This window comes from Engraulis encrasicolus, unplaced genomic scaffold (genome assembly GCF_034702125.1).
Source record: "Engraulis encrasicolus isolate BLACKSEA-1 unplaced genomic scaffold, IST_EnEncr_1.0 scaffold_28_np1212, whole genome shotgun sequence".
NCBI classification, from domain to species: domain Eukaryota; kingdom Metazoa; phylum Chordata; class Actinopteri; order Clupeiformes; family Engraulidae; genus Engraulis; species Engraulis encrasicolus.
The window spans coordinates 1,155,543-1,183,042 of NW_026945577.1; the positions used below are offsets into that span (position 1 = coordinate 1,155,543).

At 42.3% G+C, this 27,500-nt stretch overlaps 3 protein-coding genes across 3 annotated transcripts in view; 2 read left to right on the forward strand and 1 right to left on the reverse strand.

Moving 5' to 3' along the window:
* Positions 1 to 1,291, forward strand: part of pmpcb (peptidase, mitochondrial processing subunit beta) — a 19,139-nt gene extending 17,848 nt beyond the window's left edge. The window contains exon 13 of the mRNA XM_063193084.1: positions 1 to 1,291. This exon is cut by the window's left edge and continues 310 nt beyond it. The gene's annotated coding sequence lies outside the window, so the exon portion shown is untranslated.
* On the reverse strand, positions 1,280 to 26,071 carry dnajc2 (DnaJ (Hsp40) homolog, subfamily C, member 2). The gene is made up of 17 exons (XM_063193083.1): positions 25,864 to 26,071; positions 24,806 to 24,996; positions 22,944 to 23,019; positions 21,354 to 21,452; positions 20,437 to 20,578; positions 19,993 to 20,073; positions 18,656 to 18,721; positions 18,372 to 18,463; positions 12,668 to 12,789; positions 11,334 to 11,483; positions 10,601 to 10,689; positions 10,077 to 10,146; positions 8,482 to 8,669; positions 6,955 to 7,055; positions 5,642 to 5,752; positions 3,320 to 3,477; positions 1,280 to 1,572 (listed from the first exon to the last, which is right to left on the reverse strand). The coding sequence occupies exons 1-17, from the start codon at positions 25,916 to 25,918 to the stop codon at positions 1,510 to 1,512; spliced, it is 1,854 nt and encodes a 617-aa protein (XP_063049153.1). The 5' UTR covers positions 25,919 to 26,071; the 3' UTR covers positions 1,280 to 1,509.
* Positions 26,072 to 26,336: 265 nt separating this feature from the next.
* Positions 26,337 to 27,500, forward strand: part of psmc2 (proteasome 26S subunit, ATPase 2) — a 7,395-nt gene continuing 6,231 nt past the window's right edge. The window contains exons 1-3 of the mRNA XM_063193073.1: positions 26,337 to 26,493; positions 26,902 to 26,939; positions 27,166 to 27,247. Coding sequence (XP_063049143.1) covers positions 26,424 to 26,493; positions 26,902 to 26,939; positions 27,166 to 27,247 — 190 coding nt within the window. The 5' untranslated portion in view covers positions 26,337 to 26,423. The remainder of the gene's footprint in view (positions 26,494 to 26,901; positions 26,940 to 27,165; positions 27,248 to 27,500) is intronic.

Below are 27,500 nucleotides of genomic sequence, written 5' to 3' on the forward strand. Positions count from 1 at the left end.
TAACATACCGTTTTGAACAGTCTATCGCCGACAAGGCGGGAAAACGGTGCAAATGGTGTCATGTGACAAGTGTTTTTCCGTGGCATTGAAGACCACGACTTGACTTGCATTGGCGTTGGATACATACTCCTTTACATCATGCTCGTCTGCAAATTACTTTTTTTTTTACCTGTCCAATTTAGCCAGGTGATTGATTGGTTGAATTATCACCTGGTTGAATTGTACAACAAAGGTTATTTGGAATATGTGGCCCATAGATGATAATAATAAATAATACGTTTTATATAGCGCCTTTCAAGTCGCTTTTAGATTGTAATTCATGAATCCATTTTGCCCATCACTGTACATTAGTAACCATCTACTTTAGTACAATGTGGCTCCAGACCACAGCTTTACGAGGCTCTTCTACTGAACAGATTTATTACTTAACTTATATACTATCAAGACTTTATTTACTTGTATATGTACTTAAAAGTGACACTGCACCTGATAATTTCTGGAAAAAATGCAATTTTTTCCACCTCCCCTGGAGATAAACAATTGAGTTCGACTTTTCGCCTGTTCGTCTAGCCATACTCTGTCTGGTGATAATACTTCTAAGGCAAATTCCTTTATCCACACTGCTGTCCTCCCTTGTGTTTGTGGCCTCGTGAAGATAGAAGTTTAATTCAATATCTCGCACAAGCGCAATTCAAAGGTCCTTTTTCATTTCTCATTTGCAATTGGGATGTTGATTGGGAAATGTCCCCCAAAAGTTGTTGTGACTAGGCTGACAGCGGGGGAAACAAGCATACGTCGAGGATGGGAGTTTGGATAATGGAAGGCACCCATAGTTCCAAGATGGCTTGGAGGTAGAAGTTGCATTGCATTGCTTTGAAGAAGCGAAGAAAAGAAAGGCAAAACTGAAATATTTAACTCCAGGTATAAAACCAAGAAAATACCAGTTTCCAAAAAAATTATGGAATTTCACTTTAACAGAAGAGTTGAAGACTTTTGTTGCGAAATGACTTAACATTTATTTTTTGAATTTTGCATTTTATTATTGGAAATTTATGTTTGGGAATTTATGTTCAGGTGTCCTGTCATTTATGAAAAAAATTTATAAAATGTATTTTGCGATGCAATTCCCAATACAAAAAAATGTCAATTTCCCAAAATGTTCCAAAATGGATATATGGTACATCATTTTGCAACAAAGTTCTTCAGTTATTACAAGGAATATCCCCCTCAGCTCATGTAAATTGTAAACAAGTGTTTTCAAGTCAATAAAAACAATATGTATGTTTCTGTAGATTTCATTTAAACTTTTATTATAAAATAAAGACCAACACAATAATGGTAAAAGAGCAGAGGTGTATGTGTTGTTGTGACGTAATGTAATTTGATGTACGTGTGTATCGGTGAGTGCAGTGCACGCGTGGTGTGTGTACAGTACAGTACGTGTGTGTGTGTGTGTGAATCCTGGTTTCCTGTGTTTGTGAGTTTTGTTTTGTCTTGTCTTCCTGGTGTTTATTTTTTAGCCTTTGCCGCGTCCTGGGCCGCTTTCTTAGCCTTCACCAACTCCACCAGCTCCTGAGAAAGGGGAGGAGAGAAAGATGGAGGGATGAGGAGAGAGAAGGAGTAAGGGAGAAGATAAAGATGGAGGAGGAGGAAGGGGGAAAAGAAAGATGGAGGGATGGAATAGGAGAGAAAGATGAGGGAGAAGAAAAGGGTGGAGAGCGGGAGGAGGAAGGGAGAGAAAGAAAGAAAAGGAGAAGGGAGGAAAGAAAGATGCAAAGATGAGGATGGAGGGGGAGAAAAGAAACATGGAAGTAGGAGGAGAAGATGGTGGAAGGAGAGAAGGATGGCAAGATGAGAAGAGACAATAAAGGAGAGAGAGAAGGAAAGATTGAGAGAAAAATGGGGGGGAGAGAAGGATGGAGGTAGGAGAAGACGGAGGAAGGAGAGAAGGATGGCAAGAGGAGAAGAGGGGGAGAAGAAAGGGGGGAGAGAGAAAGATTGAAAAAAGAATGGGGGTGAAGATAAAGGGAATGATGATGACGAGAGGATGGGAGAGATGAGGGACGCGAAGCAGAAAAACAGGGAAGAGACATGAGGCAAAACAGTAAACTGTTAAATTCTGCAGCAGTGTACAGTTTAAAGCAGGCGCCACCAACGTGGTGCCCGCGGGCGCCAAGTAGCCCTCCAAGAGCTTCTGAGGTGCCCACCAAGGATGTTAATAGATATTGCACAACAAGACTTAAGTCACAGTTAATACTTTTCTTCATCTAAATATGATATTATTTATTTATAACCAATAAAGATTTTTTTTATAACCTAATAAGCAAACTATCATTCAATCATAATGTGACTTGAGAAAGATGTCAAGATATCGGTAGAGTATTTTGAAGAAAGTAGCCCTCGGGTAGCTCTCAGTAGCCCTCGGATATCCCCAAGTAGCCCTCAGATCCATAAATGTTGGGGACCCCTGGTTTAAAGGGACACTGTGTAATATTTTTTGTCATTTATTTCCAGAATTCATGCTGCTCATCCACTAATGTTACCTTTTTCATGAATACTTACCACCACCATCAAATCTTAAGTATTCATTATGACTGGAAAAACTGCACTTCTCATACATGAAAAGGGGGATCCCATGGTCCGCCATTTTGAATTTACAGAAATGGCCATTTTTAGCTGCAATATTGACTGTACTTGGGTCATACTAGAAAATGTTAGTTTATTACAAACTTCCATGAAATTATCAAATTTGGCAATAGGCAACCCAGTTCCAATGAGCAGCATAGTTGCAGTACCTTTTCTGACCATTTCCAATTCCTGCACAGTGTCCCTTTCAGTCACAGCAAATTCAGATGTGGATCGCTTACTTACTAATAAGCAGCTAAGGGACAGTCGTTTTTTATTCGGGGTCACCGGAGGAAGATGGGGAAGGGTGTTGCTATTTTTTTTTCTTTGTTGAGGGGAGGGCCAACCAACAATTTTTCATTTCAAGGGGAGGGTCATTTAAAAATAAAAAATAAACAATTGCAAAGTAGCCTAACTATCCTCAGAAACACCTCTCCCTTTCACTCATATTGATCAGACCCCCCTTTGTGTTTTGTTGAAAATCTTCCCAGAAAATAAATAACTAACAGACACTAATGGAAGACAGACAGACAAAGACAGACAGACACAAAGACACAAATACAAACACACACACAGACAGACAGACAAAGACACAGACAGACAGAGACACAGACAGACAGAGACACAGACAGACAGAGACACAGACAGACAGAGACACAGACAGACAGACAGACACACACACACACACACACACCTTGTATCTCCTCATGCAGTCCTTCTTGGTGCGTCCGGGCACGGCCTCAGCGATCCTCTCCCAGCGCTCGGGCGTGCTGACAGGGTAGGTCTTCAGGGCCTGCTCCAGCAGCTTCTGCTCCTCACCTGTCCACGCCCCAGCCTTCCCATCCGCAGCACCTAGAGAGGGAGGAGAGGAGAGGAGAGGGGAGTTAGCCATGGGGAGAGAGAGAGAGAGAGAGAGAGAGAGAGAGAGAGAGAGAGAGAGAGAGAGAGAGAGACTCACTTTCGAATCTCTCGGAGGGTACTGCATTGTCCATGGTGGGGGGAACTGCTGTGTGTGTGTGTGTGTGTGTGTGTGTGTGTGTGTGTGTGTGTGTGTGTGTGTGTGTGTGTGTGTGTGTGTGTGTGTGTGTGTGTGTGTGTGTGTCAGGGCTCGAAATTAACTTTTTTCCTTTGTGTCCCGCAATGGTCCCGGATTGCACTTTGTATTGTCCCGAATGTAACCAGAAGTGTCCCCATTTTTTTGCGCCTAAATAAGTGGTAAATTATGTGTGACTATGATTTTTTTTTTTGCAGTGCAACTGTGAATTCAGGTTTTTAAGAAAAAACGAGGGTGTGTTAAAACATCTGTGCCTTGTATAGAAAAATGCCTTGAGTAACCGTGCACATTTCGTTTTTCAAGAATATATGAGCATGGTGATATGAGGTAATCTGCATTCAATGACATTATATTTGTCAAACTGATTGCTTTATGCACCAATAGCCTACCCATCATGTAGGCTATTGTAGACTCTATTGCAGCCAGCCTGTTACTCTGTTGTAGCCTATTTAGCCTACAGAAAAAACAGCTTTCATTTAGTCTACTACATATCAATAACAATTGTCTGTTTAGCTTTAGTTAAAAAGTGGCAAAAGTCTAACCTAGTCTGACTTTGGCCACTGGTTGTGATGGGCATGCTGGTGGAAGATAGCCAGGCCGTGCCCTCCTAGTGATGCAACAGCCTCAGCCAGTCTCGAAGAGATGTGAAAGTCGATGATAATCAGGCTAGGTGGAAGAAGATGCGGTAGGTTTTTGGGCCGCATTAGGAGTATGACAACGCATTGCAAGACGTTTCCTTTCCTCTTTAAATTCACATGACATTATCATCAAGACAATTTGATAACCTAAAAATAAATGCACAAGAGAAAAAACTACGACCGCACACTTAGGCCTAGAACTACCTCACTTTCGAGAAAGAGAGGGAGAGAGGCTAGCATGGCGAGTGAAGGGAGGGGGAGAAAGAGAGGGATTGGAGAGAAACAATGCGCTGGCAATGCTGTACAATTGAAGCACGTTCTTCGTGCTTGTAATCAAAGAAGTCAAGGTGGACTTTTTCCCTGTTCAATTTGACCTTGGCTACTAGGCATTTCTGCTTTTACCAGCGCAGAAACAATAACACGGATACTTCAACATTAATTAAATAACTGCGTTTGTATGACAATGTTCAGAATATAGCGCCTTCATTTCCAGCCACATTTGAATGAAACTGCTTGACGTTCTTGGCTAACAACTACCTCTGTTAGCTTGCTTGCCGTTTCCCTAACTATTTGTTACTGGAAAGTCATTTATAGGCAGTTTCTGATATGTAAGCTTATGAATGAGGGTTAATCTACTTTAGAGCCAGCTCGCGTTTCTGGTGTTTTGGGCGGATAAGCACGCGACAGGTGGCAACAGACTACTGCGCATTGTTTGGGGCTGTTGCTTTGCTTACCTGACATATTAGCAAACCCGAACTCCATTCCTCTCACAGCTTAACCATGTCTACTAGAATATATCCTTATTGGCTTGCAAAATCAACAATCCAGAGCCCGTTTTCTGAGAGCATTTCTAGTTCAGGGTGAAATGGCATAACCAACGGGACAACCTCTCAGCAGCAGTCCGAAGAACAACGCGCTTGCAGTCGCAGCTGCAAAATCTTAATCAACATTCTAGAGCACAATGCGGAGGGTTATCGGAACGTTTTCTGTTGCTATTTTCGCTGATGGTTGGTGTTGAGTTAATGTCCCTGTGTAATGGCTTTGCAAATATAATAGCCTACTTTCAGAATCTTTTCATTTATATTTTTGGACGGTCCCGGCATTGTCCCAGAAATGATAACTTTGTGTCCCCACAACATTTTTTATGGTCCCCGGGACGTCGGGACACCGTTAATTTCGAGCGCTGGTGTGTGTGTGTGTGTGTGTGTGTGTGTGTGTGTGTGTGTGTATAACTCACTTTCGAATCTCTCGGAGGGTACTGCGTTGTCTACGGTGGGGGGAACTGCTGTGTGTGTGTGTGTGTGTGTGTGTGTGTGTGACTCACTTTCGAATCTCTCGGAGGGCACTGCGTTGTCTACGGTGGGGGGAACGGCTGCGTGCTCCTTCTTGAACTTCTCGAAGGCTTTCTTGTTGATGTCGTCCTTCTGGTGGGGGTCTGGAGGGGGAACACACAACCACAACAGATTACACACACACACGCACACGCACACGCACACGCACACACACAACAGACAGGGTTCCCACTCTAATTCAGATAGAAAATTCCATGATTTTCCATGACTTTCCAGACCCAAAAAAACTGAATTTCCATGACCATTTCGGTAAAAATAAATGTTACAAATAATTTTTTAAGTGTGAAAACTGAAGATTATCTTCACACCTAGAGCCGACACCAAGCCACCGCCAGACTTCATTGGGCTCATTGCATTCTAAAATGTTGCACATTACAGCGCAAAACCAAACTGTCTCTGGCGAAGCGTTGTAGTAAGAAACAACGTCATACACCAAACAAAAACGTTTTTTTCTTTTACACAACTGTAACTGAAAATTCCATGATATTCCATGACTGTGCATGCAAAATGGTAAAATTCCATGACTGGAAAAACATTCAGGAAATTCCATGATATTCCAGAAATTCCATGACCCGTGGGAACCCTGAACAGATTGAACGCGCATGCACTGCGCTGTGACAATGCTCTTTAACCCATCTTAGCCTAAGCCCTTTTTGGGAAAGCCAGGGTGCTCTCTGCCTATTAAATCCTAAATATCTCAGCCTCCTAAGCACATACAAACATGGGATACGTTGCATTTAAAAAGCTGGCCTTATAATGTATTCAACCAGCTCTACCCAGAATATGAGCTGCTACCCTCTGGCAGGCGATTCAGAGTACCAGTTAAAAACAAGAAAAGGTTTTTGAATAGGTATAGGTTTTCTTTTGTCCCTGTTTCTGTTAACCTAATGAACGCAGGTCATTAACAACTACCATCCTGTAATGCCATGTATGTGGGTGGTGGGCTGTGGTGGATATGCACTTGAGTGTTTCTATGTATGTGTGTGTTTATTGTTGTTTTTTGGCGTCATGTGTATGTTGTGTGTATGTGGCAGCTATGTATGTCCAAGACAAATTTCCTTCGGGACTATTAAAAAGAATCTTGAATCTTGAATCTTGAATCTCTAACATACCCACATTTTTAATGAAAAAAACTCAAATCTCAAGAACCTGAATGCAGCGTATACATATGTGTCTCCAGACTACAATGGATTAAGAAGGCAGTTGTCAAGACTACCCAGCCTCTACAGGTTCCTTGCATAGTGCATTTTTATAGTGTGTGTTATAAAAACGGCAGTTTTCCTACCTAGTTTCTGCATATTCTTTGCCTTGTTGATGACGTCTTTGGCGGTTCGCCTTTGGCCGCTGGTGGAGTGCAAGTTCATGTAGTTGGCAATGACCTCCCATCTGAGAAGAAGAAGAAGAAGAAGAAGAAGAAGAAGAAGAAGAAGAAGAAGAAGAAGAAGACACACACACCTCAGTTAAGACAGAATAAAAAGTGCTATTCTGTGCTGCAATAACAAGTTAGCACAAACACAGACATGGCACGCAATCCTGGCAAACACAACACAACATAACACTGTGGAACACCACTAGTTACCTTCGCCGACTTTGTCGCGAAGGTTATGTTTTGACCACTGTGTATTTATTTATTTATTTGTGAATATGTTTGTTTGTTTGTTTGTTTGTACTTCGTATAACTCAGACAGAACTGAGCCGATTTTTATGAAATTTAGTGGGATGATTGGTCATGACCCAAGGAACAATCAATTACTTTTTGGGAGTGATTGGGTCAAAGGTCAAGGTCACGAAAAGGTCAAAAACGTAAATTTGCGATATCTCGGTTAATTGGCATCCGATTTTTCTGAAACCAGTGCCAAGATGTGCAGAATTCAATTCCCGATCTTGTGATGTGCCACACGTCATGGTGGTGTCCATACGTTTTTTAGCGGTTGGGGGTCAACGGTCAGTGGGGTCAAGACCTTGCGAAATGCACGTTTCTCATCTTAACTCGGTCAATTCTGGACCGATTTTTATGAAAAAAAATGACACATTTCAGAAATGTGTCCACCACAATCTCCACACTAGACTAAATGGAATGGACACTCTGTCGAGCGCATACCTTCACCAACGACACTTTAGCACTATATGCCAGAACAACGTGTGCATGCTGAATTGAATAAGAGGTCAAGAATGGGCCAAAAATGTAATATTACGATATTCCGGTCCGATTTAAATGAAACTAACACCAAAATTTGGAGAATGTTATGCCCCACACTCTGAAGATGGCCAGAAAAAAATAAGTGGCGTAGGCGAAGGTTTGCGCTCTACCGAGTGCCCGTTCTAGTTCTTAAATGGCGCCACAGAAGCAAATCACTGAATTGCAGCTGACACTGAAAACGTATCGCAACAAAACTCGCCTAGCATTGGTTCTGTCAGTGAACAGGTCGACAGCCCCTTCCAACACGCACACACCCCTCCCAACATAACGTAACGTAACACCCACTAGTTTGACGCCCTCTCGGTACTTACATGGTACGTTACATGCTAATCAAACATTTCAAACAAGCGATTTAAGGTTAGGGTTAGGGTTAGGTTTAGGCTCGTATGACGTAAGCGGTAAGTACTGAAAGGGCGTCGAATTAGTGAGTCCCGTAACACACACACACACACACACACACACACACACACACACACACACACACACACACACACACACACACACACACACACACACACACACACACACACACACACACACACACACACACACACACACACACACACACACACACACACACACACACACACACACACACACACCCCACTCTACCTGGCGTTGGTTCCTGCAGGGAAGAGGTTGACTGCCTTGATGAGTAGCTGGAGGTCGTCCTCGTTCCATCCTCCGCGTCCTCCTCCCCCTCCCCCTCCGCTGGCCTGTTCTGCTGACGCCCGCGCCGCCTGCTGAGCAGCCACCTCCGCCTCACGCTCACGCTGAAGAGCAGAGTTCACCTCCTGCACCTGTAGACACACACACACACACACACACACGTTACATAGCCGCCACCTCCGCCTCACGCTCACGCTGAAGAGCAGAGTTCACCTCCTGCACCTGTAGACACACACACACACGTTACATAGCCGCCACCTCCGCCTCACGCTCACGCTGAAGAGCAGAGTTCACCTCCTGCACCTGTAGACACACACACACACACGTTACATAGCCGCCACCTCCGCCTCACGCTCACGCTGAAGAGCAGAGTTCACCTCCTGCACCTGTAGACACACACACACACACATGCAGAGTTAAACCCTGCAGCACCGTTAGACACATCCACCTCCACCTCACGCTCACACACTGAAGAACCAAGTTCAACTCCTGGACCTGTAGAGACACGCAAACACACACACACACACACACACACACACACACACACACACACACACTAGATAGCCGCCACCTCACGTTCGCGCTGGAGAACAGAGTTCCCCTCCTGAACCTGTAAACACACACACAAAATCACCAGAAATGAAACCCCATTGAAAATGAATGGGGTTTTATTTCTGGTGAGTTAGAATTAAACTGGTGAGTTAACACCAAAACGTAGCATGGATATCTACGGGTATATTGAAGAGTGAAGTGTGGGACACCAGGTCAACAAACAAGAACAGCTGACGGCAAAGCATCAAGGATATCTGGGCTTCCATTACTCCCATGCACTGTTTCTGCCATTGACTTCAATGTTAAATGCATCATGGCCGTTATTAAGACAGAGAGAGTCCTAACCAAGTATTGAACATTGCATGTTATGTAGAAAGTACCAGATGATCAACTGATTTGATGTGCACTGATGTGAAACGAATTTTGATGAAGAAAATTGTGATTTTATTACAATATTCTAATGATGCAAATTCCCCAATTCATGGGTTTTTTGAGCTGGAAGGCCAAAATATGTAAAAAGAAAAAAAATGAATGATTGGAATAGTTAAACAACTGGGCCATGAATCTACAATCCATGACAGTTTAACATTATTGATGGAATTATGGAAATAAATCAACTTTTTCATGCTATTCTAATAAAGTGGCCTGGAGCTGTATATTGAAGGCAGCCACCTTTAAAACAAACCCCACCTACTCTAAATACCCTGAATATAACTTGCAAATGTAATTTCTAAGATTCATTCATAAAATATGTCATATTTCATGTGAAGCTGCATAACATTAAAAAGATGTCGGGGAACGGATAAAACAGCTTCAAGGGCCACAAATGGCCCTCGAGACATAGGTTCCCCACCCCTGCATTAGATAGATGCCACCTAAGGAGAATTATGTTCTTTGACTTTTCAAGTGCCCTTAACACAAGCCACTCCTGTTGAGAAACGCACGCACGCACGTACGCACGCACACAACCCTCTTGCCATCCGTACCTGTTTCTCCAGTGCTGCTTTGCTGTCCTCCTTATTGCCGGATGCCAACACCTCGTTTAGGGACTGCAGACTGGAACGAGAAGTGAGAGGATGCGTGTGTTACCATCATATTATTATTATCATATTGTATCTCTTCCTCTCTTTTTTAAAAAGTTTTTTTGTTGTTGTCTTTTTCGACTTCATTTGATAGGACAGAGTAAGAGGTGGACAGGAAGCGAATGGGGAGAGATGGGGAGGGGTCGGCAAAGGACCCGGGCCGGGAATTGAACCCGGGTCAGCCGCATGGCAGGCGAGCGCCCTACCAGTTGGCTACGGCAGGGCCCATCATTATTATTTTATTATAACTATTATTAATAATATTTTCTCTTTTCTATTTAATATTATCTCTTCACCTGATGAGTCCCAAGCGGTCGCACAGTTTCTCTACCTCCTCCACAATCACATTACTATTTTGTGATAATCATTATTAATAATACTTTTATTTAATTATATCCATTATTATTATCATTATTTTGTCTCCTCACCTGACTAGTTCCAGGCGGTCACACAGTTTCTCCACCTCCTCCATCATCTTCACACTCTCCGCCTCGTTGTCTGCAAAGTAGTTAGAGTTCTACAACACACACACACACACACACACACACACACACACACACACACACACACACACACACACACACACACACACACACACACACACACACACACACACACACACCAAAGATCATTAAACACACCGCAATCAAAGGTAACTGCAGTTTAATCAATACAGACACACACCTCATCACACTCTCCGCCACGCTGTCTGCCAAGTAGTTCCAGTTCTACAACACACGTGCGCGCATCAAATGACATTAAACACTCCGTAATCAAAAGGTAGTTCAATCAATACACAGACACACACCCCAGCACACTCTCTGCAATGTAGTTCTGATACTATAATACAGTTATGGAGTCCTGAGTTACACACACACACTGCATGTAGTCCTGAGTTTCTCACTCACTCACACACCTTGCATGTACCTTGCGCAAACGCACGCGCGCGCACACACACACACACACACACACACCTCCCTCCCTCTACCTTGCATGTAGTCCTGAGTTTCTCTCTGTCACACACACACACACACACACACACACACACACACACACACACACACACACACACACACACACACACACACACACGCACGCACACACACACACACACACACACACACACACACACACACACACACACGCCTCCCTCTTCTCTACCTTGCATGTAGTCCTGAGTTTCTGCCGTTCCTTCTTGATGGCCTTCTTCTGCATGTCCTTCTCCTTCTTGGCCACCAGGGCGGCCTGCTTGGCCTCCTCCTCCTCCTTCTCCTTAGCCAGACGAGCAACCTCCATCTCTGCCTGACGCGCCTGGAAGAAAACACACACAAACACACACGTTATTATAACACTCTATATCAAAATCTGGAACGAAGTCGCGGGCCAAACTCAACAATTATTTTTTAAAAATGACTATAATTGTGCATGCATGCACTTCATACTGATAGTGAAATTTCACACACACTCTTTTCCATCACATTTGTCAGTTCAAATGTGTCTGCACATCTTGTGACATAGCACATTTGAAATTATCTCTCGGGCAGAATAAAATGGCTCTGCGGGTCAAATTTGGCCCCCGGGCCTGAGTTTGACATCCCTGAGCTGGACTGGTAATGAGCTGTAGTCTCCACTCTAACCTCCAGTTGCTTTCTTCAAAGACAAAATCTAATACAATCTTTCACCGACAAACATGCACAAAACTTTGGCAAATCATTAGATTAATTGAGTTGCTACAGTTTAGAAAAATAAGGCACCACAATGTGCCAGCCGCACCTTGATCAACTGTCATTTGTAGAACTTTAGAGCGCTGGTGTCTCCCGGGTAACCATGGCAAATTGGGCTGCTGTGGCACTGTATACTTGCCTGGTTAACACCAGACCTAATCACAAGTGGCGCGATTAGGTGCGTGTAGTTGTACCCTCTCCCTCTCCTCCTGTTCTCTCTTCTTGGGGCCGGAATACTTGGCTATTATGATCTCACGCTGCCCTGCTCTCTGATTGGGCAGAGAAACTCTCTTCTTGGTGTGTTCGTGTGCGTGTATATCGTACCCTCTCCCTCTCCTCCTGTTCTTTCAGATCGAAACGATTGTGTAGAACTAAAGGCAGTGTGTGTGTGTGTGTGTGTATACAGTATGTGTGTGTGTGTGTGTGTGTGTGTGTATACGTACTCTCTCCCTCTCCTCCTGTTCCCTCTTCTTGCTGTCTGTCTGTGTGTGTGTGTGTGTCTCTGTGTGTGTGTGTGTCTCTGTGTGTGTGTGTGTGTGTGTGTGTGTGTGTGTGTGTGTGTGTGTGTGTGTGTGTGTGTGTGTGTGTGTGTGTGTGTGTACATCTCACCCTCTCCCTCTCCTCCTGTTCTCTCTTCGTGCATGCGTGCGTGCGTGTATACGTACTCTCTCCCTCTCCTCCTGTTCCCTCTTCTTGCTGTCTGTGTGTGTGTGTGTGTGTGTGTGTGTGTGTGTGTGTGTGTGTGTGTGTGTGTGTGTGTGTGTGTCTCACCCTCTCCCTCTCCTCCTGCTCTCTCTTCTTGGCGTCTGCCTTGGCTTTCTTCTCCGACTCCTTGCGGTTCTTCTCGTCCTCTTTAAACTTCTTTATTCGCGGGTCGCAGCTGTACGCAGTGTCTATAGAATCAGAAAAAATGGATGATATTAAATAAATAACAGACGGGTGATTCTCACGAAACGTGCAACAAAGGTGTTTTGACAACCATTTTTTCAAAATGCTTTTTTGGTTGAATTTCTTTTTGAATCAGTTACATCAAAGTGTACAGTTACTAAGCACAATAATATCAACTTACCTGACAACTTTTTAAAACACATTTTTTAACGTTTTATAGGTCCATGTCTGCTAAAATGCTCATTACCGCAATTTTTTTCTTTCATGAAATGTATTAGGACACTTAATTGTTCTAGCAGTTGTGTTCATTGAATATTGATAGTTGTACTAGGGGCTACATAAAACACTCAAAAAAGTTTTTTTTCTTATTATTTTAGTTAAGAATTTTACCATTTTACCTCATTACCGCAATAGGATCATTTGTTTTCCTCTTTAATTTTAGAATACATCAGTGAAAACCTACAATTTCGGTCCAAAAATATACTGAAGTGAAAGAAACATGAAAGGTACTGTGTTCATAAAAAATATACATGAATACAGTTTTCGTTTAGTACTTTTTTTTCCAATTAAGTGGCTCATTTTTCGGTAATGAGGGATACGTTTCGGTAATGAGAATGAGTTTTCGGTAATGAGAATAAGGAGAAATAAATTGAACTAAAGCCAAATATTAGTAAATGATGTGTTATTTGTTTTTATTATTAGCACAACGACAGAGCCTCCAGGGCAGAACTAATCAAATGACACCTAATAAGAGGATAAATATATTCTATATAAAACCATTCATTAAGCTACTGAAGGATATTGGGATTCAAGACTTAACCCAGCCAAATATGACACATTTTGTAAAGGAATCTTAGAAAATACATTTGCAATACAATTAAGTTATATTCAAAGGAACTAGAGAAGGTGGGGTCTGTTTTAAAGGTGGCTGCCTTCAATATAGGCCTAAAGTGCTGGGGGAAATCCTAGTTTGTTTTATTAGTACGGCTCTCTGAGAACTTTTACGGCCCTCGGATGAATTTGAAGAGGCCCCTCGAATGAAAAAGGCTCCCCACCCCTGCAGTAGGTGAATAGGCGAGGCCCCTCCTGGGCACCAAAGTAACATCATAGTACAAGGGGTGAAGGCCAAGGGGTGCACTCTGAAGTTAAGAAAGCCCATTGGGAAACTCCAACTCCCATTGTCATTGTGACACAGCACTCCACAGCACACAAGTGAACACTGCACACTGCACACAACGAAATTGCATTTATGCCTCACCCGCCCTCAGTGGCGCCCCATGGGGAGCAGTGCGGTGGGACGGTACCATGCTCAGGGTACCTCAGTCATGGAGGAGGATGGGGGAGAGCACTGGTTGATTACTCCCCCCACCAACCTGGCGGGTCGGGAGTCGAACCGGCAACCTCTGGGATGCAAGTCTGACGCCCTAACCGCTCACCCATGACTGCCCTTTATAGTTATAGTTCGTCCATCATCAAAACACCGGAGGGTAGCCACCTGATGACCCCAATGAAGCGCATACATCCCACTCCTCATCCCCACCCTGAATATGATATCACAACTCACCACTGATCTCTCCAGCCAAAAATCTATAGTGGACCAGAAATCTAAATCTGTTATGAGAAGGGAAATCATGTCGCAGTGCGAGGTCGTGCACTGGACTTTTTTTCTGACTCGGCGCGCACCGGCAACTAGGAAGTAGGAAGTAGAAGGAACAGGAGATGACTAGAGTAGGTTGTATGGTTCGGTACACCTTGATTTTAGGGTCACAGTTCGGTACATTTTCGGTAAAGTATCACCATAATTAAGGCTGCACAATTAATCGAAAAATAATCAAAATCGTGATAAAATAGTGAAATCGAACTCATGATTTTAATCGTGATTTAATCGTGGCAATAGTGACATACTTTTGAGAGCGTCCTTGAAGCCAGAACATACTGACAGGCTGGTGTTTCTGGCCAGAAATCTGTCCACTTAAGTTTCATGCTATTGCCTTTACATAATTTTTACAATTCATTTTATTTTGCTCATCCCGTATGTAATTCATTCTTGGTTATATTTCATCTTGTTATAATTTTCAAAAAAATCAGCAAAAATCAATAATCGTGATTAATAATCGTGATTATGATTTTGACCAAAATAATCGTGATTATGATTTTTTTTTTCCATAATCGTGCAGCCCTAACCATAATACTGTCCGGACCAAAGCCGGAATTCACTATGAACGTTATGTGTTATGAAATATCACTGAACACCACTAACTGTTTGAGTTGCACATTGCACACTAATGGCAGTCAGGGCATCAGACTCCCGATTCCTGACCCGCCAGTGATCTCCCCCATCCTCCTCCATGACTGAGGTACCCTGAGCATGGTACTGCTCCCGTTCGGGCGCTATTGGGGATGAGGCATAAATGCGGGTGAGGCATAACTACCATTCTGTTGTGTGCAATGTGCAGTGTTCATGTGTGTGCTGTGGAGCGCTGGATCATGACAATGGGAGTTGTAGTTTCCCAAGTGGGCTTTCACTTCACTCACATTTTTTAAAAAGAAAAAGTGTTGGTTTTCAGGACAATATCAGACATGCCCATAATTAGTATAGGGTGCATGAAAAACAAAATTAAAACGTTGCAAAATCCTGCTCTTCTCTTGCAGTATTGTTCCTTTGAACTACCTTAACTTCCTTTTCATTTTCTAGCATGTTTGATACTTGTCAAAAGGTGGCACAATAGACTTGGAATTTTGAATTGCTGTTCATGGGCATTTTCAGCTAAATCAGTGCAAAGTGCATTTTGAGGCTGTTTTGATCCCGTTACCTTTCCACTTACCCAGGACATCAAGAACTCACAGCATGACTAAAAGATGGGTACATGGGTGTTTGAGCATTGGCTTAAGGATCAGAGTATGAGGGCTGAAACCTTCCTAAAGGCTGCAAAAAACATGCATGAGGAGTTTCTAATTTGGGAAAGGTAACTAGAGCATTCCTCCAAATGATTCTTCTTACTAGTTTTGATTGAAATATTCTAAAAACTAATACTTCTCGCTGAATTCGCTAAATAGGCCTATTCACTGCTATTTCAAATGCCAAGCCTTTTGTGCCACCCTTTAACAAAGATCAAATTGGATCCAAAACTTAGATTTTGGAAGGAAGTCAAGTTAGTAAAAAAGGATACTTAAATACTCAAACCCACTAGGGTATGACAACCAAACACAGGAAGCAAAAAAAATCTGTCAATTTCTGGAAAAGCACATGGACTTGAAGTGAGTCGATTTTGTCTCCCAACTTGTTCCCTTTTTGCCATCTACGCAATCTGACAACTTCACTGCGAGTGCTGGGTTCGTTGTTTGCCATTGCCTTTGCATTGGGTGACATCACTAGGCAGTTTGATTATTTTTTTTGCATCAAAGGACCACATTTCGAGGGTGGAATATTGATTCATGGATTGGCATATGAGCAAGAATTAAGTTGCTACTTGCTCTCAATGAACTTTCACAACAGGGTTTCTGGCCCATACTCGATTGTTGTTCTTCCAAGGGTGGGACAAAATATAAATGTCACCACAACATTTGCCAGAAAGGATGAGAACAGAAAAAATGGTCTATGAACAACACCTGTATGACCACTCAATTTAGCCTATGTAATGTATAGGGAGATGATCACTTTTACAGACAAACCCCCATTAGAGCTATTGCATATGTTAGGCATTTACTTTTGCTTTGTTTACTTACAATATTGTATTTCGAATATTGATTCAATACAATTGCATATTTTAACCCAAAATGGATGCGATGTCACTTAACACTTTCATCAAGTGCTTTAACTGTAATTAAGTGACATAGTGACAATATTTATACTGCAAAAATATAATTTGTATTTAAGGTTGCAGTTGCATGTTTAAAAATGTAAATAAATAAAAAGCGAAATGGATATGTCATGAAAATGTATTCTAAATGTAAATCACCATAGAGTCTCATTACCGAAATTGACAATCCTCATCACCGAAAGGTACTTAAAACATTGCGGTAATGAGAATGTGTATTGCGGTAATGAGATGGCTCAGCACAATAATGCTAACTGTAACTTGAGTAATTATGACATAGCTAATTCATGACCATTGTTGAATTCTGAAAAGGAATACCCTATTACCAAGCAAGTTTAAAATGAAAAAATCTTTTTCATTTTGAAATATTGACTAATTTCGGTAATGAGAACCACTTTTGTCGTATTTGCATATTTTTGAGACAAATTGTGACATTTTACAGGCGCAAACAATAAGGCTGACTAATCATGTAGCCATCTTGAATCTCCTGTTGGTACACATCAATTGTAGGTAGTTTCAGCTCATATTGAAATTCTGATGGCTTTTAATTGTAGCTCTGAAATATATTGCGGTAATGAGAAGAAAAACTTGGGGACACGATCTTTTCTTGAAATATTCATTAGTGTTCATTATTTAATTTGCCAACAAGGAACACTTAATGAAACTTCAGACATAGACCAATGCTCTTGTAGTGTCATTTACGTATTTTAATTTTTTTTATTATGTTTTAACCTAATTCAAAGACCAGAAATTTTGGTCGGGACACATTTCGGTAATGAGAATTTGCCTATAAAATGCATAAAAAGTGGAAAATAAAAATAACATTTTTTAAAATGAACTAGTGTGCCAGAAAGTACACGTCTTGCTCTACAGTAATGTATATTATCAAAAGAATCCCTGTCATATTTAACCATTAAAACCTCATTGCCATTGATTTTTTTAGCTTCGTGAGAATCACCCACATACTATTAAATAAATAACCTTGTATATCAAAATTCATTATCCACAGGTCACTGCTGTACGCTGTGTCTATACAATCAGAACAAAAATACGATTTTAAATAAATGGTACATAATATCAACTCGTTAACACACGGTGCTATACGTTTGCTGTTACCAGAGTGGCAATGACCAAGTCATAGTGCATTACTAAAGGCCCTGTGTTATGGCATAGTAGTGTAGTCTTATAGAACTTAACTTTTCAATGACTATTACAGCAAATGCACACCAACATAAATAACCTCATACATTAAAAAAATCCTAATCTGTGGGTCACACTGTAGGTTGTGTATATATATTAGATAATAAATCAAGAATTAATCAATCATCAAAAAAATACACACATGATAATGCGGCTTTTACTACTAGATTGGTCCAACCAACCTATGACCAAAGTTTGCATCATCTTACCAACTAATGTCCTAATGCGATAACGTGTGTGTGTGTGTGTGTGTTCTTACCAACTAGTATGCTAATGCTATACCGAGAGTGTGTGTGTGTGTGTGTGTGTGTGTGTGTGTGTGTGTGTGTGTGTGTGTTCTTCTTACCAACTAGTGTCCTAATGCGATAACGTGTGTGTGTGTGTGTGTGTGTGTGTGAGAGAGTGTATGTGTGTGTGTGTTCTTCTTACCAACTAGTATGCTAATGCGATACCGAGTGTGTGTGTGTGTGTGTGTGTGTGTGTGTGTGTGTGTGTGTGTGTGTGTGTGTGTGTGTGTGTGTTCTTACCAACTAGTGTCCTAATGCGATAACGTGTGTGTGTGTACTTACCAACTAGTGTTCTGATGCGATTCATCTCTTCCTTCTTCCTCTGCGCTCTGGACGCTCGATTCTGCTTCTCAATCCACCTCCTCTCGTCACGACTATCAAGCACACACACACACACACGCACAAACATTAACTTGAGTTATATTTAAGTTAAGTTATTTATTTATATTAAGTTACAGTTACAGAATAACAAAAAAACTTAGCTTCATATCAATGATGTAATGAAGATGAAAACAATAATAATAATAATAATATAATATATATCTTAATGCAGACAGGTGGCGCACCATTCAGCTTTCTCCTTCTCCTCTTCATCCAGGTACGAGAATTCCCTCCATGAGTCAAAATTATACCTGTACACACACACACACACAAACACAAACACAAACGGGATTTAAACAAAGCAAGAGTTGTCAGTGCTTTTGAGTGCTCAAAGGAGTGGAAAGGCGGCGGCACTATACAAATGCAGTCTATTTGTTGGGCAGTCATGGGTGAGCGGTTAGGGCGTCAGACTTGCATCCCAGAGGTTGCCGGTTCGACTCCCGACCCGCCAGGTTGGTGGGGGGAGTAATCAACCAGTGCTCTCCCCCATCCTCCTCCATGACTGAGGTACCCTGAGCATGGTACCGTCCCACCGCACTGCTCCCCATGGGGCGCCACTGAGGGCTGCCCCCTTGCACGGGTGAGGCATAAATGCAATTTCGTTGTGTGCTGTGGAGTGCTGCGTCACAATGACAATGGGAGTTGGAGTTTCCCAATGGGCTTTCACTTTCACTATTTACACTTTACCACATGGTAAGAGTGCTCAGGCGTTTGGAGGTTGGGGTGCGCACATCCACAAAACAATTATCCAGGTGCCAGACAAAAAGTAGTAGACAGTGGGATTGAGCTCCAAAAATATAAACTTTATTTCTTTATATTGCTGTTTGCATAAAGAAATTGAGCAACCTGCGGTAGTTCTGGCAGACCACGTAGTCAACGCGCCCTTTTGCCTACTAGCTGGTTGGTTAATCAGCTGCAGCTCGCAATTGGATGCTGACATTTGGCACGCTTTATTTAAACTTACCGAATTTGTTTTCCTGTCATTGTTATTTGCTGCTTGTTTTGCTCCCACCACCTCACCTGCTCCACCAGACTAATCATTGTCAAACAATGTCATGTTGTTGTTGTTGCTTGCTCTGTTCTGGGGGGTATTTCGCCTTTCCAGCTAAATGGAAGGCACACCACCTGAGGATGCTGCTGTTCCCTGTATTGGCTTCCATGGAGGTCATAAAGAAGCCGGGGAACTTCCTCCGAACAGAGCCATACCCCCAAACACGAATGTATGCATTCAGAAATTAAGCTTCTGAAATATATCTCTGTTTCCCGTCTCATTTTTGATGGGAGTGGATCTGACAGAAATAAAGTTCCCAGTTCATCACAAGAGAGCTCAGGCGCCCTGGTACGTACGAGGAGTAGAAGTTGTCCTCACACACACACAGACGCACACACACACACACACACACACACACACACACACACACACACACACACACACACACACACACACACACACACACACACACACACACACACACACAGACGCACGCACGTGGTAAGAGTGCTCAGGCGCCCTTGTACGTACCAGAAGGAGTAAAAGTTGTCCACATCTTCAAACGTGGCGTCCTGGCCGCCCAGCTTCGGGACGTGCTTCTTAGTAGACCACCTGTCATTGGTTGACAAAGAGAATGAGGTCATCAATACAAACCTGTGACATCCAATAAGAAAACGTTTTAATTTGGGACATGCTTTTCAGTAGACCACCTGTCGTTGGTTGACAAAGAGAACCAGGTCATCAATATAAACTGTGACATCCAATAAGAAAACTTTTTTCAGTTTGTAGAGGATACGTAGGTCAATTACTAAGAAGAATACTCATTGCAATACATTAATTGCGAATTACTTATAAGTCCCCTAAAAGTTGTTCAGGTTAGATAGAAAGTTGGTAAGAAATGTTTTCTCCAAGGAGGCCGGGCTTTTGTGTGTGTGTGTGTGTGTGTGTGATATTGGCAAGAACCGTGTGCCTCACCTGGCGTTCCTGTCGAACACGGGTGCGAAGGCCTGGAAGAAGTTGTCCTTTGCCTCGCCCTTGGAGGGCACGGCGTTGTCAAAGGTGGGGTCTATGCTGTCGAAGGCCCGCCTCCTCACCGGGTCCGACAGCGTCTCTATTGCTATGGAGACATGGGCACAGGGTGTGGAAGAGTGAGTGTGTGTGTGAGACAGGGAACAAATTCCACAACACATCTTATTATGATATCCTGGTTGTTGAAAAAAATTCAAAAGGTATTCAACAACCAGGAAATCGTAATACAATGTGTTGTGAAAGTATACAGTATTTTAAATAGGGCTGGGCAAATTCACCTTCAAATCATCTTCTTTTCCCCATACAAAAATGGCCCCATATGAAGTCAGTGGTGTGTATTTCTAATGTACCTTTTTAGTGATACAGTGAGGTAAGTAGTCGTTGTCTACAGTGCATTTCTACTGTGCCTTTAGTGATACAGGTGAAGTAGTCGTATTTCTACAATGTATTTCTGCTGTGCCTTTAGTGATACAGGTGAAGTAATCGTATTACTACAGTGTATTTCTACTGTACCTTTAGTGATACAGTGAGGCAAGTCGTCGTATTTCTACAGTGTATTTCTACTGTGAGGTAAGTAGTCGTTATTTCTACAGTTTATACTACTGTGTATTTCTACAGCAACTTTAATGATACAGTGAGGCAAGTAGTCGTATTTCTACAGTGAATTTCTACTGTACCTTTAGTGATAAAGGTGAAGTAGTCGTATTTCTACAGTGTATTTCTACTGTGCCTTTAGTGATACAGGTGAAGTAGTTGTATTTCTACAGTGTATTTCTACTGTGCCTTTAGTGATACAGGTGAAGTAGTTGTATTTCTACAGTGTATTTCTAATAATTCTAGTAGTCGTTGTATTTCTACTGTACCTTTAGTGATACAGGTGAAGTAGTCGTTGTCTCCTTCTATGATCGTCTCTCCAGCAGCTTTTCGTTTGTCAGGGTGGTGCTTCAACACGATTGCTTTATCTGAGGACCACAGCATCAGGACCACATATATTAGATCAATAAAATATAACACGCCAGACAAACATACATAAACCTCAACACACAACCATGCAAGTATCCTTAACCCTACCCACTATTGTTTTTTTTATCTGATGACGACAGCATTAGGACCACATACATTCATGTATTAAGTGTAATGTTTATTGAACTAATGTACAGTATTACACTTGCTAGTGATGTTGGCTATGATTATGTCCTCGATTGAATGTCTCTTTGGTTAAAAGCGTCTGCCAAATGCAATGTAATGTAATGTAATACATTAGTTTAATTAACATTACACTTCACATACATCACATAACACTTAGCTGATGCTTTTTATCCGAAGCGACTTGTGGTTATTTACAGGGAATTGATTACAGTCCCTGGAGCGAGGGAGTGTCACAGAAGCACATATGAATTCAATAAACTAACACTTCAGACACACGTCCTACACAAACTTCAACACACAACCATGCTAATAAAAACTTGCAAGCATCTGTAACACTAAGCCAAGTGCTATCATTAGACAAGGCAGGGATATTTATAAATCCCATTAGTCTAGTGTGGTTCCCAAACTTTTTAACTTGCGCACCCCCTTGTACATTTCAATGTGGTTTGCGCTCCCCCAAAACAAATGTTTTGGTGTAATTATGGCCACTCAAATATGGCTTCACTGCACAAACCATTGCACATTATGCAGAGTCATTTAGGGAATCCTCATTTCCAATAGACGTGATGTTTCCTCAAGCATACAATTCACCACACAACTACTTAATTTTCATTAATGCTGCATAAAAACACTCATATCCACCATTGCTCCATTCAGCTCGCGCACCCCCTTGTGGTAGGCCACGCGCCCCAGTTTGGGAAACCCTGGTCTAGTGTATGCCATCAATAGCCCAGGGAAGATGACGCACGCACAGACACAGCACTATTACCTCACTTGTCTTGATGCCAATGACACATAAGTGTGTAATTTCGGATGCTATCGTTCAATACCAAAGATGCTAAAGCTCGTCAATTCAGTTTTTTATGTTGTGGTGTTGACCGACGTTATTTATGTTTCTCATTAAGATACTTAGAAAATAATGCAACTTCTTTACCTAGATAAAGCCAAAAACATCATCCAAGGAAATAACAAATGTTATGCTTCAGTAAATTAGCAGTGATGATAACTAAAATGAAATACTTTCATTATAGTCAAACAGGCTACTGTATATGTATGTATAGCTATAACAAGTAACAAATACATGAGAGCGTGGATGACAAATGAGAGCATCCAACTAAATAACAAATAATTCAGTAAGTCACCACATCACACAAGATCACAATTAAAAGAAAACACATTCATTATTAAGTAAAGTAGGTTACTACTGTTTATGTATAGAGAGCCATAACAATGAAATATACATGAGAATGTGGAGAGAATACACAAGAGATGAGAACATGAGTTTGGGAGGTAGCAAGACTTACGAGCAGCTTTGATTTGCTTCTGTGTGGCTCTGTACCTCAGATTGACCAGTCCTAGGACGGCATAGTGATCTTGATTCTGCAAGGACACACACACACACAAACACACACACACACACACACACACACACACACACACACAATATCAATTAGGCCTATGCACTCATGTAGACCACCATACCAGCTCGACAGGACACCGGGCTACCATCCAGTCTTTAAACACATGCAACAATTCAAAAGGAACATTCAAGCACCTGATCCATAAAGTGTTGTCCATTATTCTAACTTCCATCCTCGACCTGTGCTTGTGGCCTCGCGCTTTGTTGTCTCCCCGCCTCCGTGGAGGAAACAATAATGCTTCCCCAACTGTCAGCTTAACCACAACAAGTTTTGGTGGAATTTTCTCCATTTAACATCAGGATTGCAAATGAGAAAATGACCTTTGAATAGCACTTTTGCCAGATATTGAATTACACGTCTGTCGTCATCCCGAGGCTGCAAGCACAAGGGAGGACAGGAGTTTGGATAATGGGAAGAACCTATAGCAGTGTTTCTCAACCTTTTTTTAGGCGAGGCACCCTTTCAATTCATGAAAAATCTCAAGGCACCCCCAATAAATAAGCCATAACATGGCATCGCATCCAATACCACAAAAGCTTAGAAAAGTAATTTGGAGACGTTCGAAGTTGCAGCTCTGTCTTAGACAGGCTATGTGTAAATTTACTTTATTGTGTGTAAATGGAAGATAAAAGATTCCACTGACTAAGCATTGATTTATTAATTAGACAAATATGTTTTATATTACATAATTTATTTATTTATTTAGGTCAATTTCACATACCATCAGCCACGTTTCCACGGCACTCCAGGGTGCCACGGCACCCCTGTTGAGAAACACTGACCTATAGTATAGCTCTGGAGACCATGGATGCCATCTTCAGGGTTCAGGGTCGGGTTTTTTATCTAATTACAAGTTGCTCACATATGGCACTCACAAAGAAGGTCGAAGAGGAGAGTCTATCACACTTTAGGAATATTTCAAAAAGGGCGCTTTCGCACACCACTGTAGTGGCAGGGTAGTGGACAGGATAGTATCCCAGTGAGGTTGTCATTCAAGTTTACGAAAGATCCTGCACACTGTCTATTCCACCAACAAGCAACTCACACCATACAATGCATTGGTCATCAGACCTTATTCAGGTGAAATGACCAAAACGACTTTGTGTTAAAGTTACTTGCTGGTGGAATGAACGGTGTGCGAGATATTTTTTACACTTGAAAGCCTCATGGAGCACAGAGCCCTTGGCAACATGTGTAACAGAGACCAACTAGCAGAGTGTGGCGTGGAACGTTAGTAAACCTCCCTCCCGAAGCCTCATACACAGTATCGGTAGCGTTGGGCTATCGGGCAGGTCCTTTAGCTCAGTGGTATCGTACTGTGCCTCCCTCCCATACCCGAACTGATGCGTTGACTAGGAGGTTGCGAATTCGCAAGCACGAGGGGGACAGACTGCGCGGTGACACCTCAGTTACACATGGGCCCACTTTTGAGCCAGTGTGACGGAGGTGTTCCTGCACAGTCCGTCCCCCTGGGGGACACGAACCTGTCACCTCGTCAACTACAATGGTCCGGAAATGGGAGTCACTGTACGATACCGCTGCACTAATGGCATCGACACTGTAGGAGGCTTTCGGGAGGGAGGTTTACCAACGTTCCACACTAACTCTGCCCGTCAGCCTCCGTTACACTTACCTTGCAGTCTTTGGGGTCGAGGATCTTAAGGAGGGGGTACTCATAGCCGGGCTTACCTTCCAGTCTTTGGGGTCGAGGGTCTTAAGGAGGGGGTACTCATAGACAGGCTTACCTTCCAGTCTTTGGGGTCGAGGGTCTTGAGCAGGGGGTATTCCTCCAGCTGGAACTCTTCATCGTCAGACTCCTCTGACAGCTCCTCCTCTTCCTCCAGCTCCTGAAACGAGGCCGACACATTCCGGGTACGCCTCTTCAAGAAGGCCTCGAACCATCGGCCCACCGGCTCAACCTGGATCTGGATAGAAGCTGTGTGTGTGTGTGTGTGTGTGTGTGTGTGTGTGTGTGTGTGTGTGTGTGTGTGTGTGTGTTAGGAGACGAGAGAGAAAGAAGAAAAGTGTGTCATCATTTGCCCATTAACATGACTGGAAAATATACAAGTCTTTGTCTTGTTTTCTTAAGGTCAACAATAACTACTGTAAGAACCAATACCATCTGCAGGCTTAAACAAATGCGTAGGTCAGAGGGCTTCGGCGTTGTGTTTTGTAGTGCGAAGATGCTCTTTGGTATGATGAAATCCAAGGCACTCTTCGTCTTCATTAAAAAGCTTTTAATTAAATGTAGCTAGTTCATACTTGAACATTAAAATTTGCCAACATGTTTCGGCCAAACATTGGCCTTCATCAGGGCTTTAAAAGAGTTCAAACTTCCCCCCACTTCCCTTTATGCTTTTTGCGTCATGCTTGGGTGAGCGTCTTGGGTGCGCACCATCTGCAGGCTTACTTCATAAAATTCCAGCGACCTGTGTTAAACAAGAACTTCCCCTATTGCTTTACGTAGATGTCATTAAATCTAAAACTCAAAATATAGCACACTATATGCACAAAATGACAATACATACAGAATGTCAATGTCAACAGCCTCAAATATCCGATGCGCACACTGACAACGACGAATAGCGCTTTTGCGGTGCATGCAATGCTAAGTTTGAATACCTGAAGGTTTGACTTTGGTTCATGGGACCACTTCTATATGACAACGAATTCGTATTATGTAAACTTTCAAGTGAGCACGCACGCTGTTTCTGTGCCGTTGATAAACTGGTTAGATAGTTTTAACTTAGTTAGCCGGCTAAGTGTCAGGTTCAGCACTATTTCTGTTATCCGAAGCACTCACCGGCGATGGCACCGCACACGACTGTTACTTGGCCGTCCAATGCTTCTTTCAGCATCTTCGGATTTTTAGTTGTCCCAAGAAACTATCATAACAGGTTACAGTTTGCATATATTAACAGTCCTTAGCGTAGAGGGGTAGGTGTTGGTGAATGTTGACCGGTTTTGGTACACACCACATGGGCCTATTCTGGTAGTGCAAGTGAATTAGACAAGGCCTCTCAGTTTTATGTATCCGTGGTGACACTGTATGTGATAATTTAGTTCCACAACTAACGTCGTTAGAGATATGTCCTTGACTATTTACTATAAACAAACATACATTGATCTTACATACTAAAACTCTAATAATACATTGAAATTACACATAAGTGCTCATAAAAAAGTGTGTTTTCTTCAAATTTGCAGTATGTTCGTCATTTATTACATTCCCTCATCCATGTCCGGTTGTACCGGAAGCTTGCTGGCTGATCACTCTTGTTAGCTCTCGTAGAAAACCTGCTGTGTAATACTAGCAGATTTTCAGTGTACTGGCAACGGCAGTGAAGCTGACGGGAACCGACAATGCCTGACTATTTAGGAGATGACCAGCGTAAACTTAGAGAGGAGGAAAAGGAAGATAAACCCATCCGAGGTATGGTTAGACATCGGCGAGTATATTAGCTGTTTTCTGGCTTGAATCAATGACTGAATTTCATGTTGATAAACCTCGGCTAGCCTGTATTAGCTAAACAATGTTTCCTTATTTTTGTTGTCGGCCTTTCCAGTTTAATAAACGACCATGAAGTAGCCTACATGAATGAGATGTTAAAAGTACCTAGTTATGGCTATTAAATAGATCCCTGTTTATGTTGGGTATGTATTAGACCCGTAAAGACTAAAATAAATAGACTAGTCACTGAAGACCTCCGTGGAGTTGCAGCTAGCTAGCAAAGTAGCTAAGTCATGGTTGTGCAGCAACGAGCCTGCTATAACCACCAATGACCATTGTAATAGAAATGTATAGTCATTTTAATGCATGTTGTGTTGTGTTCTGTTTCAGCTTTGGATGAAGGTGACATTGCGCTCTTGAAAACATATGTAAGTAAAACGTTTTTTGACGTTGGCCATAACAACCGATTGTCAAGCCTTGGTGACATGATCAGTAGCCTAGTGAATGTGTCACATCTGTTGTTCGAATCTCCAGAAATATGACAATATTTAGAATCTGTGAACTCTATAATGGACCTTTCAATTATACAGATGCAAGTAGGTTGTGTTTTTTGTGATCTGACTTGAGGTTATGTGTTATTGTTGTTGCTAACAGGGCCAAAGCACATACTCCAGACAGATCAAGCAGGTCGAAGATGACATTCAGAATCTCCTGAAGAAGATCAATGAACTCACAGGTATGGCCGCTGATTAAGAGGGGGGAGACTGTATTATTAGCAGGACTGTAGTCAAGTCCACCTTTGTAGAGTCCAAGACAAGTCCAAGACCAAGATAGTCAAGTCCGAGTCAAAAGAGTTTCGAGTCCGAGACAAGACCGAGTCCAAGTCAAGTCCGAGTCACATGTCGGTCAGTGTTAAACAGTGAAAAGGATGAATGTCAATTATGAGAATGTTTGAAGGTAACCTATATGCCATGGATGTGAAGACAAAC